This window comes from Lampetra fluviatilis, chromosome 46, assembly GCF_964198595.1.
Source record: "Lampetra fluviatilis chromosome 46, kcLamFluv1.1, whole genome shotgun sequence".
Taxonomy (NCBI): Eukaryota; Metazoa; Chordata; class Hyperoartia; order Petromyzontiformes; family Petromyzontidae; genus Lampetra; species Lampetra fluviatilis.
In genome coordinates this window covers 2,921,008-2,943,284 of record NC_136320.1, presented here as the reverse complement: position 1 = coordinate 2,943,284, position 22,277 = coordinate 2,921,008, and the positions used below count along the sequence as shown (strand labels likewise).

Here is a 22,277-nt window from a genome sequence, read left to right as displayed (position 1 = left end):
CTCGTGGCTGTGTGAGGTCACCTTTTACGAGCGAGCTCTCGTCATTATTGAGCACTACCAAGTGGGTCTCGTGACTATTTTTTTCCAGGAAGGGTATCGGCAGTTGAACACGTGGGCTTCCGCGACCAATAGTATTCATAAAACACATTCCTGCGGAGGGAGCTGGTAGGAACGTTGGGTTGCTCGGTCAATGGCCAGGGTCAACGGCGGCGTGGTGTATTCCGCAAATATGCCCGACTGTGAGGGCGGGCACAAGCCGGCGTGAGTAGGTGAAACGTTGAGTTTATAAGGGCACCACGGGGTAACCAGCTCCTCCTCACCCAGCCCCACCCCTCCCACCCCCCACCCAGCCCCACCCTCCCCACCCAGCCCCTCCCCACCCTCCCCTCTCCACCCCACCCCTCCCATTTTTGGATGCACGACGGACGGACAGACACAATACTCCCCTGTGGGCTGGTATAACCAGGAGGTTCCTACCAATATAAAGGTTTTTGGGTTAGATCGCATTCAGTATAAATGTGTCGTAACCCTCCACCACCCGACACAGCCAGCAAGGTTTGTCACGTACACAAAACGCGCCAGTGAGTTACTGCTTCAGCCCACCGATGTGTTGGAGAGTAAATCCACAACATTTACAATTTGTGAACATTTATAATCCGTGGATTTACTCTCCAACACACCGGTGGGCTGGAGTTCCTTACTAATTGGCACGTTTGGTTGACGTGACACACCTTACTGTGTCGGGTGGTGGAGGGTTACGACACATTTATACTTACACGATAGAACCCAAAAACCTTTTTTGTGAGGGTATTACCACATTGTGGCAGTAGGGTGGGGGGGTGGGAAAGAATTGCTACCGTGCGTATCCCGGTCGAGTAATCTGCGGTGTGATGTCACATCGGCATTATTTCGTTTTTACCGTGACGCCCGCATGCAGTGGCCGACTCTTGCGAACGACGTCGTGGGATCGTTAACGACCAGGCAGCTGGCGTGGACTCGATGGTCAATACACAACGCGGCATTGGCCAGGGCGGCTGCTGGATTCGAACCGTGAACCTCTGCGTCGAGCCGCGCTACACCGCTGGGCAAACGTCGCTGCCCCATCGCCTAGAGCCGGCATGCACCGCGGGACCCAATCTTCTTCTTCTTGTACGGCTGCTGATGTACACGCAGAGCAACAACTACAATGTCACATTCAGGCGTTCAAGCGTGGATAACGGCGTCAGGTACAGCGGAGTAGTGTATCATAGCTGTGACGTCTCCTTCGTATTTGCGGGTTGGGGCATTGCGTCGTTCCATGTGTGTAGGTCTGTTCTGGATGCCGGCAGTCGCACGCTGCTGGAGAGTTTTACATTTTCTATTTGTGCATCGTCAGGTATCCGCCTCCGCTGTGGTTTGTGCGGGTGCGGTTTAGGGTGGACCATGTGCTTCGGGGAAGATCTAAACAAAGGGGGCTTTCCGTGTCGAGCATTTCACAAGGTGTTTATTTGCAAATTATTTTGAACTCCATTCAGCTCTGCACGCTTCATTGAGGTTGAACTCACATCGCTGAAGGTTAAGCGCATGGGTTTGCGTGACTTCAAGCGATGACGAGGGACGTTATTGAGGTCCTGGTGAACGGGAAGGCGACTCTCTTCCTGGGTTTGCAGAACTTCTCGGAGGGTTGCAGCGAAGTGGCGGTGGGGTGGGAGAGAGATTTTTGACCCCACGGTCAGCCAGGGTGTTGGGGTCAACTTAAGGGTGTTGGGGTCAACTGGAGGGCTCCAGCGTTCAGTTGGACATCAACAGGTCGAGTGGTGACGACGTGTGGTCAACGCTGGTGCACAGTATTCGGCTACAGAGTACACAAAGGGCCATCGCGGGGGCGTTGGACCTGCCCTGCGATTGCGCGCTCACCTCGCCGCTGGCGGAAGGGGGCCTCCTCCGCTTGGGATGGAGGTGCCAGGGGGTATTTGGGCCCCTCTCATCCACACTGGCAAGACGCCCTTAGAAGAGGCGCGTGTACCCACCCACCCATCCATCGCACGCGACCTGCCAATCGACGAGCTGTGTTGATCTTCTTGGTTCTTTCGGTAAAGTCACGTAGAAGGGAAATAATAAAATAATAAAAATCAACCATAATAAACTAATATAATAAAATAATACAAATAATAAATCAAAAATAATATGCTAATCGATTTTTTTATTATGCTTTATTTTATTATAATAAAAATAAAACATAATAAAATAATATAATAATATATTCTTTTATTATGTTTTATTTTTATTATTTTATTATTTCCTTCTACGTGACTTTACCGAAAGAACCAAGAAGATGAATCCCTGCAGTCACGAAAGCTTTAAAAAGAGCTGTGTTGAGTCCAGTGTGATCCCAGCCATTGCACCGCTGTGGCGGCAGCATCGCCGGTGGCTTTATTTGTCACCTTTGATATTTTCCGGGGCGCTCGCTGGTAGAGACTCGTGCAGATGAAACGCGACTCGGAGCCACTGCCGTAGGGAGCAGAAATATAGAAACTACACGAGGTCGTCCATAAAACAGGTTTTTTATGGGGGGGTTTAGTGCGTAAATATATAAAAGTGTCGTTAAAACCGCCACCCGCCCGGCACAGCCAATGAGAAAGGTTCGTCACGTGAACGGAACGTGGCCAATTCGTCACGAGTACGGCACTAACCGGTGTGTTGGAGAGCGAAGCCACAACATTTACAATCTGGAGTTCTACCTTTCGCCAGTAATTACCACTAGCTTCATCATGCGAAAGCCAGATTTGTGGTGAAATCCTCGCCGTCTCTCTCTCTCCTCCTGCCGGAAATTCATCGTGGCCGGCAGACCTCGGCGTTGGAATGATCTCGCTCCTGAACCAGATTGCTGCTGCTGCTGTTACACGTGACATCAGAATGTCCGCCGTGCCCGGCAGAGTCCCACATGCCGGACGAGCAAACGCCTCCGTTTCCTGCCACGCGCCAAAGCCACAACTCTCGTCAACAGAATTCCCTGGGACCAAAAGGCAATCACAGCGGTGTGGGATGTGATTGGCATCGTCAGGGGGGGGAGGTGAGAGCGGTGGTAAGGGTAGGGGTCACCGAATGTGAGGCCCAAGCGAGGAGGTGGGGCCCACCCTCTAATCCACAACAGCTCCTGGGGGCCCCAATCAAACGCAACTCGGGCGTGACCACGCCGGCATATCTCGCAAACCTACCGAGAGAAAACCGGGGCTGAGAGGATTTCAAACCGAGCTTCCTCAATGTCTCGGCAGTGGTCTGGGCAGAATAACCACATTCCTACACTCCCACTGAACGCACTTCGTCACCTGTTTATATAGGTGTGCAATGCCCCCTTGGGACTGACTTCGCTGATGAGACACTGGATGGCGAAACCGTGCCAGAGTTTCGCTTGTGCTGGACCAATGGCTGAAGCAAGGACTGACTTCGCTGATGAGACACTGGATGGCGAAACCGGTCCAGAGTTTTGACTTGCATTGAGGCCGTGCGGCCGATGGGATGTCTACGTGTCCGTTCCGCGCTTCCGATGCTGTTCTGTGTCGATTGATGTCGCACTGATTGAGAGTCTCCACGGTGGCGGTGGTGACGAGTCAGTTGGCCACGTGTCCACAGCAATGCTGCCGCGTCATGGGGAGTACCCCTCCCCCCTCACTTCCCCCTCATTCCCCCTCTCCCTCCCCTTCTGCCTCTCCCCCCTCACTCCCCCCTCACTCTCCCTCCCCTTCTCCCTCCCCCTCCCTCTCCTTTCCCCCTCCCCCTCCCTCTCCTTTCCCCCTCCCTCCCCCCTCTCCCCCCCCTATCCCCCCCCCTCTCCCCTCCCCCTCCCTCTCCCCTCGTGCTGTACTAGTATACTACACATACACTACACTATACACTACACTATACACTACACTATACACTACACTACACACTACACTATACACTACACTACACACTAGTGCTGTACTAGTGACGAATTGGCCACGTTCTGTTCACGTGACAACCTTCGCTAGTTGGCTGTGTCGGGTGGTGGTGGGTTTAACGACACATTTATATATTTACGCGATCTAACCCATGCGAAAACCTCCATTATGGAAATCATCTTCTCTCATCTCGATGCACCACCACCACCACCACCGCCGCCGACTCTCTGGTCGACATCCACTTCTGCAAACCGCACAAGGTTGTTTACTCACAAGCAGAGGTCGCAACCGGGTACCCGATACCCGTACCCTACCCGATACCCGGCTACCCGTACCCGGCCGGGTACCCGTTTGCGACCCTGGTGCGGCCAGGTACGGGTACGGGTAGGCCGTGAGTCACTGGTGAGTAACCGTTTGTCACTCATTTCCCAACGTCTTGTCTCTTCTCACAATTCAAGTTCCTAGAATCAACCCACCCGCGCCTGCAACATGGCTTCATCCCAGAGGTCGCAATCAGGTACCCGATACCCGTACCCTACCCGTACCCGGCCGGATACGGGTAGGGTACGGGTACGGCCGGGTACGGGTACCCGTTTGCGACCCTGGTGCGGCCGGGTACGGGTACCCGTTTGCGACCCTGGTGCGGCCGGGTACGGGTAAGGAATCAAAACCCGTTTGCGACCTCTGCTCACAAGCCCTGCAGAGTTGTCCATCACGGCTGCCACCGTGAGCCCGAGGCTAAACTAAAACTACATGAACTTTTTTTTTTATTTGACCAGATAAGGCAGCTCTCGTTCAGAAGCGACCTTGGGCTCACCAACGATTACTCAACTTCGGGGCTTATCACCGCGTGGACATTTATGGCAGTAACCAAATGTTCTAAACGCGTGACGTTGATTCTAGATGTGGAGTGGGGACGGGGGGAGGGAGGGACCGGAGGGACCCGGAAAAAATCCACGTGACCACGGGGAGAGAGACACGCAAACTCCAAATATACAACAGGCGTCAGGGTCGATATGGAACCCACGACCTCCTGTGTACCAGGCGAGGTGGTTAACATCTCCTGGCCACCGTGATGATGAGAGAGAGACACGCAAACTCCAAATATGCAACAGGCATCAGGGTCGGGATGGAACCCACGACCTCCTGTATACCAGGCGAGGTAGTTAACATCTCCTGGCCACCGTGATGATGAGAGAGAGACACGCAAACTCCAAATATGCAACAGGCGTCAGGGTCGGGATGGAACCCACGACCTCCTGTATACCAGGCGAGGTAGTTAACATCTGCTGGCCAGCGTGACGATGATGATGATGAGAGACACGCAAACTCCAAATATGCAGCAGGCGTCAGAGTCGGGATAGAACCCACGACCTCCTGTATGCCAGGCGAGGTAGTTAACATCTCCTGGCCACCGTGGGCAGCACGGTTAAAATCAAACTCTGAAACAATGTGGGGGGGGGGGGGTAGGGGGGGGTAGGGGGGGTAGGGGGGGGGACATTTCTTGAATCAGTTTGATCCACGATTTGAAGTCCACTGGCTTTCTGACCCGGTAACTGATCGTGGAGACAGTTAACGGTTACCGGTTAGCAGTTACCGTTGAACCAGCCTCGCAGTTGACCCCCGGGGCTCCTGCGGCAGGGGCCGCGGTGTGGCGCGGTGCAGGCCGGACGGAAGAAAATCAAAACGGAGCCGGTCCACCGTGAAGAAGAAGCAGCGTGTTGTATTCTTCAAACGCAGCAGCGGCAGCAGCAGCAGCAACCACACGATGGACAGCGAGGGATCAGCGATACCGCGATGGGGGGGAGGGGGGGGGGGTGTGAGACGCCACGGCCGCGTGGGCAGAAACGCAACTGAAGAAGGTCCCGGGCACGCGCGCGGCGGAACGTCGGACATCGTGCCTGCGGAAAAACGCGGAGCGAGCGACGCGAACCCCCGGGGGGAGGGGGGGGGGGCACGAGTCCGCGGTGCGAGACATCGCGCCCGGGTAGCAGTGGCGGTGGCCACGTGGAGTCGACGGGCGGGGTAGAGGTGGCGGTGATGGGGGGGGGAGACGTTTAATTGTTTGTTTAATTGGTAAAGGGAAGGAAGAGAGGGGACAGACCCCCCCATCTCTCCCCCCCACCAGTTGGACCCCGTGACTGCTCCTCCATACCGACCCAGGTGGGGGGAGGGGGACACGGAGGAAGGCATCGCTCCAGGGCGAGGCCACGCACATTCCATGCAAAGCGAGCGCTGTGTGGCCCCCATCCACACGCAAAAGGTCCCCCACCCCCCACGTGTAGCCTGGGGGCAATTGCAACATCACCGAGTGGCGATGTTTATGCATCGCGCAAGGTATTCATGCCGAGTCGACCTAGGGGGGAGGCTGTCGCTGGTATCGGCTGTGAGCGGGAATAGAACTCGGGCCGCCGGCTTGCGAGCGCAGCGCGCTTACAACTGCGCCACCGCTCCCCAACACAAACAGACGAAGATACGCACACGCACGCACGCACACACACGCAGCAGCAGCAGCAGCAGCGCAGCACGTGCCCAGGATCTCACCGGCGCGGCGAGCGAATCACTCGCGAACCCAGAGGCGCCGGGGCCAGCGAGCGCGCAGGCGGTGCGACTGCGCCGGGGTTCACGGATCTCGAGCGGTGGCCCAGACGGCGGGGCTGCTCAGAGAGGGGTGGGGGGTGGTCGATTTGACAGGGGTCAGAGGTTGCGGGGGGGTGGCGCGGGACATCTCTTGGTGCGTCGTGGCGGACTGTGCCACGGTTGTCGCACGTTTTCCTCTCTCCCGCGTGTCCCTAAAGCCCCCCCCCCGTGCCGCCCCCCACCACACCCACACGAAGCGCTTCACTGCCGGAAAGCTACTGGAGGAGATGCCGCCTTTTCCCACCAGAGGCCAAAACGCGCGCGGATTCTCAGTCGGCGTTCGGGTCGGGTCACCGACAACACGGCGGGCGAGCGTTCCGCCGGAGAGCCCCGGCACAACACCGGCACAACACCGGAACAACACCGGCACGGGACCCCGGGACACAGCCGATCCCTCCCGGCCGGGCACAGAGGCCAATTCCGGGACGGGTGGCCGCAACGACTTGGTGAATTGAAGTCGCTGTTGTTGCCGTTGATGCTTTCCGTAGAATCCTCATCTAGAAAAAGATTACCTTTGGTTAGAGCTGATGATAACAAGGGTCTGATTCAGATACAAATGATGTCGGTCTTCCGAAGATTACAGACATCTTCAGAAGAAGAGCACGTATTTATCACGTCGATGATGACCGTCTTCGGCCGATCAGAACCATCTTCAGGCGCACCCCGGAGATGCTGAAGTTTGCCGGGCAGCCGTCGGCGCCGCCGCCGCCAGCGCCTGGCGGGACGCGGAGGGCGGTGGGGGGTGGGGGGGGGTCACCAGGAGCTCCAGCCGGCGTCGTCGCCGCGGCCGAAGACGAGGAAGAAGGCGAGGATGGTGGAGAAGATGACGACGTCCGCCGCCAGGACGAGGGCGCACGCGCCCCACGCGATCTGCGGAGAGGGTCACGGGGTCAGAGTTAGCAGACCGTGCGGGGGCGGGGTTGGGGAGGAGGGGAAATGTTTATTTTTATTACCGCCGGACACGTGCGGATTTGGAAAATGCGAAAAGGTCGCGGAGATTTGTGGGCATCGTTTAGCGGCAGGTGGACCGCTGCTGCTGCTGCCGCCGCCGTGCGCACGCGGTTACGGTGACCACGCGTGGAGCCGCTCGGCCGCTCGCCGGCTCGCGTGACCCACGTGACCCACGTGACCCGCGTGACCCGCGTGACCCACGTGACAACGCGCGACAACGCGTGATGCATGCGGCGAGGCTCTCCTGGGAAAATAAGAAGAGACGCCGCTGCTGCTCCTGCCGCTGCCTACTGCTGCCACTGCTGCTACTTCTGATACTGCTGGCACTGCTGCTGTTGCTACTTCTGATACTGCTGCTACTTCTGATACTGCTGGCACTGCTGCTGCTGCTACTTCTGATACTGCTGCTACTTCTGATACTGCTGCTACTTCTGATACTGCTGGCACTGCTGCTGCTGCTACTTCTGATACTGCTGTCGCTACTTTTGCTGCCGCTGCTGCTGCTACTTTTCCTACTGCTGGCACTGCTACTACTTCCGATACTGCCGCCACCGCTGCCCCTTCTGATGCCACTGCTACTGCTACTGCCGCTGCTTCTGATGCAGGTGCGGCGTGCGCCCAGTCACCGTGCCGACGTGCGCCAGCACCGCGGGGAGGCCGAACGCCGACACCACGACCCCCGTGGTGAAGAAGAGCCCCAGCTCGGCGCCGAAGCTGCTGCTGCTCGTGTCGGCGTCGCCAGACAAGCGGCGCGCGGCGCAGCACGGCACGGGCGCCAGCGCGTAGAAGAGCAGCACGAACAGCGGCCAGTAGGAGCTGCGTAGTGGGCACAGAGGGGGGGGGGGCAGAGGGGAAGGTGGGGAGGAGGGGGCGGTAAGAGCCCGCGTCGTCTGGAATTGCGACGTGCGGGTGGCGGAAATTCCACATTCGTGCGACGGGGTCCAGGGTTGGGGGGCGCGCGGCCAATGTGTGGAGGGTGTCGTGGGGGTCTGGGCACCCGCAGTGTGATTGGGCGAGGCTCGAGAAAAAAAAGAGTCAAGCTGGACTCTTTGGGTTTGGTCGGCGACTTTGATTTTATATTTTTGAACCGACGAAATATGATGATGGTGATGAAGGCAAATTATTGCACATGATGATAAGGCAGGTAACACTATCGCAATATTATCAAAGGTATATGATCGATGATGGCTGTAATGGTGCTGACGACGACGATGATGATGTTGTTATGACACCACCGTCAACAACGCACACACCACGTGGGTTCCCCAATCCCCCCCCACCCCCATGACTCTTGAGCTCCACCAAGCGCCAGGAACCCCCGCCCACCAGAGAAAACTGGGGGACGCCGAAGCCCGGTCCTTGCGTCCAACCAAATACTGCTGAACGTTCTCACGTGCAGGGACAGGGTTCTGACCTTCACAGTCTGACCCCATCATGGCCTCACTGCGCCACTCGGTGGTGACGGTTGGAACTTCTCTCACCGGGCCACTCGGTGGTGACGGTTGGAACTTCTCTCACCGGGCCACTCGGTGGTGACGGTTGGAACTTCTCTCACCGGGCCACTCGGTGGTGACGGTTGGAACTTCTCTCACCGGGCCACTCGGTGGTGACGGTTGGAACTTCTCTCACCGGGCCACTCGGTGGTGATGGTTGGAACTTCTCTCACTGGGCCACTCGGTGGTGACGGTTGGAACTTCTCTCACTGGGCCACTCGGTGGTGACGGTTAGAACTTCTTTCACCGCGTCACTCGGTGGTGACGGTTGGAACTTCTCTCACCGGGCCACTCGGTGGTGACGGTTGGAACTTCTCTCACCGGGCCACCCGGTGGTGACGGTTGGAACTTCTCTCACTGGGCCACTCGGTGGTGACGGTTGGAACTTCTCTCACCGGGCCACTCGGTGGTGACGGTTGGAACTTCTCTCACTGGGCCACTCGGTGGTGACGGTTGGAACTTCTCTCACCGCGTCACTCGGTGGTGACGGTTGGAACTTCTCTCACCGGGCCACTCGGTGGTGACGGTTGGAACTTCTCTTACCGGGCCACTCGGTGGTGACGGTTGGAACTTCTCTCACTGGGCCACTCGGTGGTGACGGTTGGAACTTCTCTCACCGGGCCACCCGGTGGTGACGGTTGGAACTTCTCTCACTGGGCCACTCGGTGGTGACGGTTGGAACGTCTCTCACCGCGCCACCCGGTGGTGACGGTTGGAACTTCTCTCACTGCGCCACTCAGTGGTGACGGTTGGAACTTCTCTCACCGGGCCACCCGGTGGTGACGATTGGAACTTCTCTCACCGGGCCACCCGGTGGTGACGGTTGGAACTTCTCTCACTGCGTCACTCGGTGGTGACGGTTGGAACTTCTCTCACCGGGCCACCCGGTGGTGACGGTTGGAACTTCTCTCACCGGGCCACCCGGTGGTGACGGTTGGAACTTCTCTCACCGGGCCACTCGGTGGTGACGGTTGGAACTTCTCTCACCGGGCCACCCGGTGGTGACGGTTGGAACTTCTCTCACCGGGCCACTCGGTGGTGACGGTTGGAACTTCTCTCACTGGGCCACCCGGTGGGGACGGTTGGAACTTCTCTCACCGCGTCACTCGGTGGTGACGGTTGGAACTTCTCTCACCGGGCCACCCGGTGGTGACGGTTGGAACTTCTCTCACTGGGCCACTCGGTGGTGACGGTTGGAACTTCTCTCACCGTGCCACCCGGTGGAACTTCTCTGCCGCCGTCACAACAACCGCCAAGTTAAATCTCTTTTGAGTTTCACCTGAAGCCAGCAACGTCCTTCGGACGCGACCGTTCCTCCGTCCCCATGTCTTTCCAACCAGCCAGCCAGCAAAACTTGGTGCGGACCAATCAGTTTCAAGGACAATATATATCGGCAGAGCATGTTTTTTTGTGTGCACGTTCGCCACAAGTACGCGTGGTTGATGCAGACAGGATTCCTTGAGCAAGGATTCTGTTTGGTGATTTAACATCTTAACACAACTGTTTTCTTGCCAGAAAGAGCAAAACTTATTGTTATATTTTGGCTACTGGCATGAAAGGTCACGTAATAATAATAAAAATATGATGGCGTATTTGCGCGGGACACAAGGCCGGGGTGGAGGGTGGGTTTGGGGGGGGTGTTACATCACAAAGAACGCCGCGGGATGTTGGGTGACATCCCCACGCTGGTGTGACATCGTCTGGACTTCGGCGTGGCTCGGGCCGGGACGCATCTCGGCTCGAAGGGACCCACGGCCGACGGTCGAGAGTCATCACAGAGCAGCAGCACAACGATTTGGGAACGCGTCCATCGCCGGAGATGGGAGGCAACGGAATCGGCTGGTGGTGCGGGAGGCGCTGCGAGGACTCCAAACGGCACGGGATTTTTATCCGGCCGTGGATAAGGTCATGGCTGCTGCTGATGATGATGATGTGGGGAGGATGAGGAGGCGAGCGCACTCACTTGTACTGGGGAAGTCCGCAGGCCAGCATGAGGAACATGAGTCCGACGGCTCCTCCGAGGGACAACCCCAGCAACGCTGGAGGGGAGACACGACCATCGGCACCCGCCTCGTCACCATGTGGCGCAACTCCGACCAGCCGCGGCCGGCTACGTACGGTGCAAAAGAAGTTTGACGCAGACGCAAAAAAAAACAAGGATCGATCCGCCGTATAGCCTGAACAGACTGTTGGGACAAGTGCTGTGAGCGAGCACCTGTGAAGGCCGGCACAACTGACGAGGGGGTGGGTGGCCAGAACCACGCCCGGCCGTCTTTGTCTCCCCAGTGGCGATGTTTACACACCGCCCCAGGTACTCATTTGAGTCGACCTAGGGGAGGCCAAGAACCGATTCAAATAATCGTCACTGGTGTTGGTCGTGAGCAGGAATGGAACTCGGGTCGCCGGGTTCGTGGTGCAGCGTAGCGCTAACCGCTGCACCGCCGCTCCCCTACATAGATGCACAGACAGGACAGCGCATCCCGTGCACGAGCCCCGAGCGAACTCGGCACCGCGAGGAGGCCGTGGCGCCCGGCACAGCCACGGACGGACCCCCACTACCCGATATGAATCCCACACAGCAGCAGTAGCGGCAGCAGCAACAGCATTCATTGCAACCCTGCGGTGAAAAGTTGGTCACGAGACCCAGCGAGGCTGTCCTGGCTAAACAACAACGACAATGACGACGATTTATCAACGTCGCGCTCGAGTGAGCATTGAGGCATTGCTGCTCCTCTCCTGTGTACGGCAACGCAGAGCCAGCGGTGGAAATTCCACATTACTCTGACGGGGGGGCGAGTAAAGTGGTAGGTATTTTATAGACACCCTCCCCCCCCCCCGAGGGATTGATGATGGGCCGAGTCAACCCCCCCCCCCCAAACCCCCCCCCAACGAGAATCTAAGTCAGCGGCTCGTGTTTACCGTCAATTTTTTTTTGATCACCGCGGTTTATTTATGGGAGGTGAAAGGCATCGTGTCACGGGGAGCGGGTCAACAAGAAGCTCGCGTCACCGTCTGTCAATGGCCTCGGGAGATTGCTAGGTGTGGCCCTCGGTGATTATTACAATTTTTTTATTGAACACAACAACGGCCCCAAGGCGACCGCCGTGGGGGTGAAAGTCCGCGGGGCCTCTGGGCCAGGAACGCACCGCGGGGAGAGCCACGCAGAGTCCCCATGGACCAATGTCAGGAAGGGGTCCTCCTGCTGCTCCTGCTGCTGCTGCTGCTCCTCCTGCTGCTGCTGCTGCTGCTGCTCCTGCTGCTGCTGCTGCTGCTGCTCCTGCTGCTGCTGCTGCTGCTCCTGCTGCTGCTACTGCTGCTGATGATGCTGCTGCTACTGCTGCTGCTCCTCCTGCTGCTACTGCTACTGCTGCTGATGCTGCTGCTGCTCCTGCTGCTACGCCTGCTGCTACTCCTGCTGCTACTGCTACTGCTGCTGCTGCTCCATGTGGGTGCCTGGGATCAGCTAGCGCGCAGGAGTGCGAAGCATGGCGACAGTGTGCGGAGGAGGCCTTCATCCAGCAGTGGATAGGCCGTGTCTCACGACGACGACGACGATGATTCTAAATTCTAGATTTGAAGCTTTCGTGTCTGCAAGAATTCATACTCTTGGGTTTTTTGGGTAAAGTCACGTAGGTAGAAAAAAAAATAAAAGATTACTAAAATAATAGAAATCCAATAAAATAATAAATCATTTTTTATTTTATTTTTATTTTATTTATATTATTACTTTCAGTAATTTTTCATTTTCTTTTTTTACTTACGTGACTTTACCGAAAAAACCTAAGAGTATGATTCTAAATCATTCGCTAAGGCTCGGGCGTGCCCCGTAGACGCGAACAGCTGCGGCACACCGGGTAGACGTGACGTGAGCCACTGACCAGAGTGGGGAAGTATGGTCAAAGACCCTCCCCGCCCCCACCCCACCCCCCCGGAACCTTTCAACCGACGCAGCTAAATCACGACCGCCCCCAGTCAGGCCCACCCAGAGGTTCGTGGAGGCCCAGTGGGGCCAGGTGCCACGTGGGCCCCCCCCCCCCCACCCCTTATTCAATGGCGAGACAAACCGGGCCTGTACAGGGACCCCCTTCTGTGCGGGGCCCGGGGCAAACCGCCGCTTCCGCCCCCCCCCCCCACCACCTCCCGTCCAGGCTGCCCTGGCTGAGTGAGCGGCCCTCTGTGTCCCCGCGAGAAGCCTCCCCGGGGAGTCGCGAGACTCGGTTTTCTTTTTCCGGTGGAATATTTTGAACACCAATTTAGATTTTTTTTGTTTGTTTATTTCACTAAATATTTGTAAAGAGGGAGCGCTTTCACCGCGATGGGTCGTGGAAATTTTTAGTTTTTCCGTCAAAGTCGCAGGGGAAAAAAAACGAATTCCGCGCTGCGTACCCGGCTCGTGCCAGCGGAGATCTCCGCGTTCACCAAGGCCAGACCCGGCTGAATGAGACTCCCTGTTCAGTCTAAACTTAGCACCCGCGCGGCAGAGCGCACGGACAGGCGACAAAGACTGCCAAAGCCAACGCAGTCCGTCACCGTCACCATCACCCCCCCCCCCCCCCTTAGCCGAGCTTCAACAACCCGGCACAGGGTGTGGTGAAGTATGGTCGGCGCAACGGACACCGCAGCAAACCATGCGCTGGTGAATGGAACTCAAAGCCAGGGTTTGTGCCAAGGTACAAACGCGATTAGCAGGAAGAAAAAAAACCCCCAAGCAAATATCCTGCTCAAAGAGCATTCAGAAGCAGTGTTCATCTCCTGAAAGTCCACATTCCTATGACGGGTTCGAGTCGTTCCACAGGACAGCCACTGTTGACTTCCCCCCAAAGCGGTAATCGTTTTATCGACGCCGTAGGGGCGATGATGGGCTGAGTCACGCCACAAATCGGGGATTGATCTCGGCAACATCGCGAGACTGCTCGCTCTACCGCTGAGACTCGCGGCCGCGCGTTCTGTGCAGGGGGCAGCAGCGTTTGTCGGTGTCCGGGTCGCGTACGGTGGGGTCGAGTGTGGGTCACTCCCACCTCGACTTGACCAGCGTGGAAGTCGGCCACAAAGACGGAAATCCCGACTACGTCTTGGCTGGGAATGGCTCAAACGACTTCGCGTCAACTAAATGCATCTTCTTCTTGGTTCTTTCGGTAAAGTCACGTAAAAGGGAGATAATAAAATAATAAAAATAAAACATAATAAAAGAATATATTTTAATATTTTTAATAAATAATACATTTTAATATTTTATTATGTTTTATTTTCATTATTTTATTATCTCCCTTCTACGTAACTTTACCGAAAGAACCAAGAAGATGCATTTAGTTGACGCAAAAAATAAAACATAATAAAATAATACATTTTAATATTTTATTATGTTTTATTTTTATTATTTTATTATCTCCCTTCTACGTGACTTTACCGAAAGAACCAAGAAGATGAATCCCTGCAGTCACGAAAGCTTTAAATCGGAAAAAAACTAAATGCATCTCGGCCTTCCGCAGCCTTGCGGGGGTGAATGTGACGACAAAAATAAGTTGGCAGCACGAGGAGAGGCACAGGCGGGCGGTGGTGGTGGTGGCGGTGGTGGCGGCGGTGGTGGTAGTGGTGGCGGTGGTGGTGGTGGCGGCGGTGGCGGTGGTGGCGGTGGTGGTGGTGGTGGCGGATCGCGGTGGTGATGGCGGTGGCGGTGGTGGCGGGTAGCGGTGGCGGCGGTGGTGATGGTGGTGGCGGTGGTGGTGGCGGTGGTGGCGGTGGTGGCGGTGGTGGCGGTGGTGGTGGCGGTGGTGGTGGTGGCGGCGGCGGTGGTGGTGGTGGCGGTGGCGGCGGCGGCGGTGGTGGCGGCGGTGGTGTTGGTGGTGGTGGCGGTGGTGGTGGTGGCGGTGGTGGCGGTGGCGGTGGTGGCGGTGGCGGCGGTGGTGTTGGCGGTGGTGGCGGGTGGCGGTGATGGTGGTGGCGGTGGCGGTGGTGGCGGTGGCGGCGGTGGTGGCGGTGGTGGTGACGGCGGTGGTGTTGGTGGTGGTGGTGGTGGCGGTGGCGGCGGTGGTGGCGGTGGTGGTGGCGGCGGTGGTGGTGGTGGTGGCGGTGGTGGCGGTGGTGGCGGTGGCGGTGTTGGTGGTGGTGGCGGTGGTGGTGGTGGCGGTGGTGGTGGTGGTGGTGGCGGTGGCGGCGGTGGTGGTGGTGGTGGTGGTGGTGGCGGTGGCGGCGGCGGTGGTGGTGGCGGTGGCGGTGGTGGCGGTGGCTACGCTGCACGTGGCCTGTGATCCATCGCCGCGAGGGTTGGTGGATCACCGCACAGATGTTGCGACACTCCCGCGCCGTGTGCGTCGTGGAGGAGCCGTACCCTGGCTCTCCGGGAAAAAAGCAACAACAAAAATGTGGACTCCGCCTGTTACATCTGCAAGGGATAGCGTGTTTCCCCCTCGCACCGCGTGTGTTTTCTCCGCGTGCTCCGGTTTCCTCCCCCGCGTGCAAACGCTCATGAATTGGCCGACAACGCACCGATGTCGGCAATTGTTGTTGCCGGATCATCGCGTGGCAGCTGCTGCTGCTGACTACCCGCTCCTCTGTTCCTTCCTCCCCGCGCCACTCATTCGCCCCCTCTCACCGAGAGTGAAGCGGACACCGACGATGTTACAAGTGGACACTGTAACATCGTCGTCGTCGTCAGCAGCCACCACCACAACCCTCAACGCATCTGTCAAGTGTTACCGCCAGATGCGTCGAGCCTTGCTACGCGCGCACACACACGTGTACACACACGCACGTGTTGTACACACACGCGTGTTGTACACACACACACGCATAGTGTACACACACACACACACGTGTTGTACACACACACGTGTTGTACACACACACACGTGTTGTACACACACACACACGTGTTGTACACACACGTGTTGTACACACACGCATGGTGTACACACACACACACGTGTTGTACACACACACACGTGTTGTACACACACACACGTGTTGTACACACACACACGTGTTGTACACACACACGTGTACACATACACACGTGTACTACACACACACGTGTTGTACACACACACACGTGTTGTACACACACACACACACACGTGTACTACACACACACACGTGTTGTACACACACACACGTGTACACATACACACGTGTACTACACACACACGTGTTGTACACACACACACACGTGTTGTACACACACACACGCGCATTCTTTGCACGCACGTGGCCTGCCCGCAATTGCAGAACCACCAATCGCTGATGACGTGTAAGGGGGGATTGTTGTGAGTTGTCGTAGGAATGGGGGGGGGGGAGTTGGTAGGGGGGGCGAGAGAAGGGGGTACAAAGGGGACCTTGTGAGGGGCACTCACCACCCAGGGTCACGTCACCCAAACGCCCAGACCGGGAACAAAGTACCCCCTTGTTTAACTTCGGGGGTTTCCCTCCTCCCCCCACTGCTCTGCCCCCCTCCCCCCCCAAGGGGGTCTTCAAGGCCGCCCATTGTGTTGCACGGGCTCAGGGTCCCCTTCTCGCTGCTCAATCAACTGGGGGTCTCTCATGGGAGAGGAGGGTGGGGTGGGTGGTGGTGGTGGTTGGGTGGGGGGGGGTCTCTAAGGGTCTCTAGGGGGTCTCCCACTGTGCACGGGGCGGGCGAGACGCGACGGGAGGGCCCCCCGGGAAGGACCCCCCCCCCCACCCCCAATGCGGGCGATTCTTCCCATCAAAGCCACCGCTGTGTGGCTGTGATGCAGGTAACGGGGGGGTGGAGATCGCGAGAATGTGACAATCGCTCCGCCCCCTTTCACCGCCCCGCCCCCCCTCCAAAGCCCCGCCTCTACCACCCCCCCCCCAACGCAGCCCCCCCCCTCCACCCCCCCGCCAATGCAGCCCCCAGTGGCCAGGCAGCGTTGTCCAGGGTGGGTTGCCGGTGGTGTCGACAAGCACGTGGGGGGGGGGGGCTCCAGCGTCACGTGGGGGGGGGGCTCTAGCGACACGTGGGGGGGGGGGGGCGGGGGCTCTAGCGTCACGTGGGGGGGGGCTCCAGAGACACGTGGGGGGGGGCTCTAGCGTCACGTGGGGGGGGGCTCCAGAGACACGTGGGGGGGGGGGCTCAATCGACACGTGGGGGGGGGGGCTCTAGCGACACGTGGGGGGGGGGGCTCTAGCGACACGTGGGGGGGGGGGCTCTAGCGACACGTGGGGGGGGGGGGGCTCTAGCGACACGTGGGGGGGGGGGCTCTAGCGACACGTGGGGGGGGGGGCTCTAGCGACACGTGGGGGGGGGGCTCAATCGACACGTGGGGGGGGGGCTCTAGCGACACGTGGGGGGGGGGCTCTATCGTCACGTGGGGGGGGGGCTCTAGCGACACGTGGGGGAGGGGGCTCTAGCGATACGTGGGGGGGGGCTCTAGCGATACGTGGGGGGGGGGGCTCTATCGTCACGTGGGGGGGGGGCTCTAGCGACACGTGGGGGAGGGGGCTCTAGCGATACGTGGGGGGGGGCTCTAGCGATACGTGGGTCTGTGCCATTGGACAATGCGCATCGAGGCCGCCTCTCTAGCCGAGCCGATTCCGCCGCTCCGTCTCCCCGCTAGACGTCCTCTCGCGGGGGGGGGGGGGTGCCTCTCCTGTCGTGGTTCGTGACCATCACGACGCCTCCTGCCCCTTCTACCCCTTAGACTGATGTTCTCTGCAAGGCCGTAGCCATGGAGTTAACATTGGGGGGGACCAAATCTTCCCCCACCCTCAGAAAAAAAAAAATCTAAATTTGAAAACGAATTTCCTGCCTAAAATATTTAAAAATGCACTAACACATAGGAGGGACCTTTTTTACAATAATGTCTAAGAGTGTATTGTATTACATTGCTCTGTTTTTTTTCTTTTTTACCTTTTCTTGTTTCATTGCTTGTAATGGCAGAGATTAGGGATTCATAAAGTACAACCATAACCACAATCATATCAACAGAAATCTATTTTATAGCAATATTATGGGGCGGGACATTTGGAGCATATTTGAATATGGGGGGGGGGATGTGTGTGTGTCCCAATATATATTATAATTACGGCCTTGGTTCCAGTGGCGGCTCCTGCAAAATCTCTCGGGGGGCAAATGTTTGGATGATTGATAAGGATAAAGTCCACCCATGCAAAGGATAAATTAACAGCTTAAGCATGTAAAGACAACTTTACTTCTTTAATATAAATGAAAAATAAAGTGACTCTTACAATACATCTTGTATGTTTCTATACTCACTATTAATACAATCCACTCAGTTTCTTTTATTAAAGATTCCACTAGGTGGCGACAAATAATATTGTTGGATGCAACGTGCTTACGTATGATGACGTAAGCACGTTAGTGCGAGCCCTCCCGGAAGCCATAGAGAATGCATTGCAGCGCCCGCCGTTCGAAAAAAAACATCTTTGAATGTAAGTCTATGGGGCCACTCTGGGCGATTCTCAGCCGGAGGGAAATCGCCCAAAAAGAGGCGGTACTCCACAGAACGTAACATGACGCTGATTGGACTATATCCAGAGGCTGACAGTGACGGCTAGCGTGACTCTGTGGTTGAATGACATTGGTGGTGCGTCGCCCAATCGCCCTAATGAAGAAACCGCCCCTGCTTGGTTCTCTGATATAAACACAAAATACGTTCTTATAACCTTACCTATGTTCTGTAATCCACGGAGAAAAATATATAAACACATTCCTGCGGAGGGAGCTGGTAGGAACGTTGGGTTGCTCAGTCAATAGCCAGGGTCAACGGCGGCGTGGTGTATTCCGCAAATATGCCCGACTGTGAGGGCGGGCACAAGCCGGCGTGAGTAGGTTAAACGTTGAGTTTTATAAGGGCACCACGGGGTGACCAGCCCCTCACTCCCCACCCACCCAGCCCCACCCTCCCCACCCTCCCCACCCAGCCCCTCCCCACCCTCACCACCCAGCCCCTCCCTCCCCACCCAGCCCCTCCCTGCACGACGGACACAATAATCCCCTGTGGGCTGGTGTAACCAGGAGGTTCCTACCAGTATTAGTTACTTAAAACACAATTCGCGCGCGTTTCCCGTTTCTTTGTTTCATCAACAAACGGTTTTGGCGAAATGACGACGGTGGCGATGACCGTGTCACGTGACTCTGGGGGGGCACGGGTTCGTGTTTCGCATTCTGTCCAAACGAATGCCGCAGCGATGGTCATCACGGGGCAATCGATGCGAATCGATCAACCTACGCTTCCCAATCCGCACGCAAGGCGACATCCCCACCCGTGTAGCCTTCACAGACCGTTGGGGCAAGTGCTGTTAGCGAGCACCGATGAAGGCCGGCACTGTGGCACGCGAGGGGGTGGGTGGCCAACACCACGCCCGGCGGCCTTTGTCTCCCTAGTGGCGATTTTTACACAGCGCACCGGTTTCCGATGATCGTCACTGGTGTTGGCCGTGAGCGGGAATCGAACTTGGGTGGCCGGGTTCGTAGCGCAGCGCGCGAACCGCTACACCGTAACTACAAAGACAAAGATCCCCCGTGTAGGCCTAATACATCGTTGGGGTAAGTGCTGTTTATCGAGCACATGGAGGCCGGCAGGGCACACAAGGGGGTGGGTGGGCCAGCACCATTCTCACCAACACACCCACTCACCCAATAACTCACCCACCCACCCACTCACCCATCCACTAACCCACCCACCCACTCACCCAATAACTCACCCACCCACTCACCCAATAACTCACCGACCCACTCACCCACCCATTCACCCACCCACTCACCCACCCACTCACCCAAGAACTCACCCACCCACTCACCCAATAACTCACCCACCCAATCACCCACTCACCCACTCACTCACCCAATAACTCACCCACCCACCCACTCACCCACTCACCAACCCACTCACCCACCCACTCACCACACCGCACGTCATCCCTCCTCCTCCCATCATCATCATCGTCGTCGTCTCATCGACCAAAGTTCTTCGAAGCACGCAACACAATTCACAACTTTGAACAGCGCTGTTAGTTGCTGGTCACTTGGCGCCATGGCCCTTTGTGCTGAGCAAACCGTGTCATACATATACGGGTGCTCCAAAATAAATGTTAACACTCATATGCAACTATCGTTTTTAATGTTAAAAGAACGGATAATACTACACGGTAACATGATAACGTAATCTTCTTGGTTCTTTCGGTAAAGTCACGTAGAAGGGAAATAATAAAATAATGAAAATATAACATCATAAAATACAATTATTTTATGTTTTATTTGGATTTATTTTTATTATTTTATTACTTCCCTTCTACGTGACTTTACCGAAAGAACCAAGAAGATGAATCCCTGCAGTCACGAAAGCTTTAAATCGAAAAACAAATGTAATGTTAATAGCTTCGAAAAGTTAAAGAGTCTCCACTCGTTCGCCATCGTTGTCAACGCATTGCCTGGAATCTTCTCCCGGTGGTCTCCAAAGCCCGGAGGAGGCAAATTTCTCGTGATATTGTTGCAAATTCTCAGAAGGGTAACATTGTTTTGGGAAGCACCCTGCATTACAGACGGCATTCACACAGGCGAACGTAGAGCGGCCAAAACTTTCGGAAGAAAAACAACAACCACCCCCCCTCCTCCACAAGCGATACAAAACAAAGGGGCAGAGCAGCGAGGCGATCAAAACCTCGCTCTGCTACTCCAAATCGCGGCGCTGACTCTGAACATCTTCCCGAAGCGCCACACCCCGAGAGAAGTGGGGGGGGGAAACGCCATCATCGTCATCAGCCATGGTCAATCCACTGCTGGACGAAGGCCTTCCCAAGCCACCGCCGCCGCCACTTACTACCCACACACTCACACAGAGAGTTCATCGCTCCATCTCCCACCGGTTGTCCCCTTCTCTCGCAGCGGACGAGAGAAAAAGAAAACCCCCGTTACGTGCGATCAGCTGTTCCGAGCTGTCAAAAGCCACGCCGACAGTGACCAAACCCCGCCCCCCCCCTTTGTCGACTTGCCACAGCGCGGTGGGTCGCTCCTGCGATCGTCGCGTGATCCGTCAACCCCACCCACAGCGATGGGTGGATAGCCCCCCCCCCCCCACACGCCCGCATCCCTCTCCTTCTGCAGCCCCCCAAAACATCGTCGTCTCTTCTCTCTGTGAGACACAAGCGCCCCCCACCCCACGCGCCCCCCCAAAACCCGCGCTCACCCCCCCCCCCCGCGCTCACCCCCCCCCCCCGCGCTCACCCCCCCTCCCGCGCTTAGCCCCCCCCCTCCCCGCGCCCCCCCCCCCAACACCGACAAATACCTTTGACTCCGGCCATGGTGGTGCTGGTGGTGGTGCTGCACCGCTCGAGTGGAGAGCGAGGAGCGCTCGCTGGGAGCGCCGTGACGCACGTCCGGGAGGAGACGGAGCGCTGGCGGTGAGAGACGGGGGGGGGGTAAGAGCAGTGCGCTGTTGCCACCTTCCACCACTACCACTACCATCACCATCTCCACCCGTCCCGTCGCAACAAAACGCGGACGAGTTATTTTTGGTTTGTTAAATCGGCCCGCGTGCGCTCAGCACCGTGCAGTTCGCTGAGCAACAACCACAACAAAGTTCAACGCAAGCGCCGCCGCGTTTCGGTGTTAGAAAAAACAACGGCGATTATATTCCTGTATGCCATCGTACGGGACTTGTCCCGGAAAAAGCCGGACGGGTGGCAACCCCAGGGTTGGCGAGTCGGACAGAAAACAATGGTTAGTCCTTAGTTCCGTCCTATACCCCCCCCTCCTCCTCCAGCCTCGCCTTCCTACCCACATCTTACCCCACCGCATGGAACACACCGCTTTAACAGCTGTCGTGTGTACCCACGTATACTGCGGAGGTGATATACACACACACAAATTGATAACTATAAAAACTATTGCCCCCCCATCATTAAAAAGTGCCGCGCTGGGAGATCGCACGTGTCACGGATACTTCTGCGGGAGAGGGAAAAAAATGCATCCACAGGAACAACATTAGGGGCCGTCCATAAATGACGTCACGCGATTTTGGACGATTTTAAACTATTGTCATTGTAGTACGTATTTTATGTGGCGTTGCACTCTGATGTTGTAGGAGAAAACATTTATTAAAAAGTCTATTTAATTAAGTGGAACGTGTCGTCTATATTTATTTAAAGTTGCGCATTTTGATGTGACGTCACATTTCTCAAACTCCCCCCCCCCTCGTCACACATCGTCACAAATGTCTGACCTCCCCCCCCCTAGGTGCGTGACGTCATTTATGGACGGCCCCTTCGTGGTGGGATACTGTTGGTAGTGGTGGGGTATGGTGACCCAAGTTCG

The 22,277-nt window shown here is 56.8% G+C and overlaps 1 protein-coding gene across 1 annotated transcript; it reads right to left on the bottom strand.

Moving 5' to 3' along the window:
* Nucleotides 1-5,600: 5,600 nt before the first annotated feature.
* LOC144947594 (leptin receptor overlapping transcript-like 1) lies at nucleotides 5,601-21,330 on the bottom strand. Its single transcript, XM_078876805.1, has 4 exons — nucleotides 21,250-21,330; nucleotides 10,950-11,025; nucleotides 8,120-8,309; nucleotides 5,601-7,412 (listed from the first exon to the last, which is right to left on the bottom strand). The coding sequence occupies exons 1-4, from the start codon at nucleotides 21,263-21,265 to the stop codon at nucleotides 7,296-7,298; spliced, it is 399 nt and encodes a 132-aa protein (XP_078732931.1). The 5' UTR covers nucleotides 21,266-21,330; the 3' UTR covers nucleotides 5,601-7,295.
* Nucleotides 21,331-22,277: the final 947 nt, after the last annotated feature.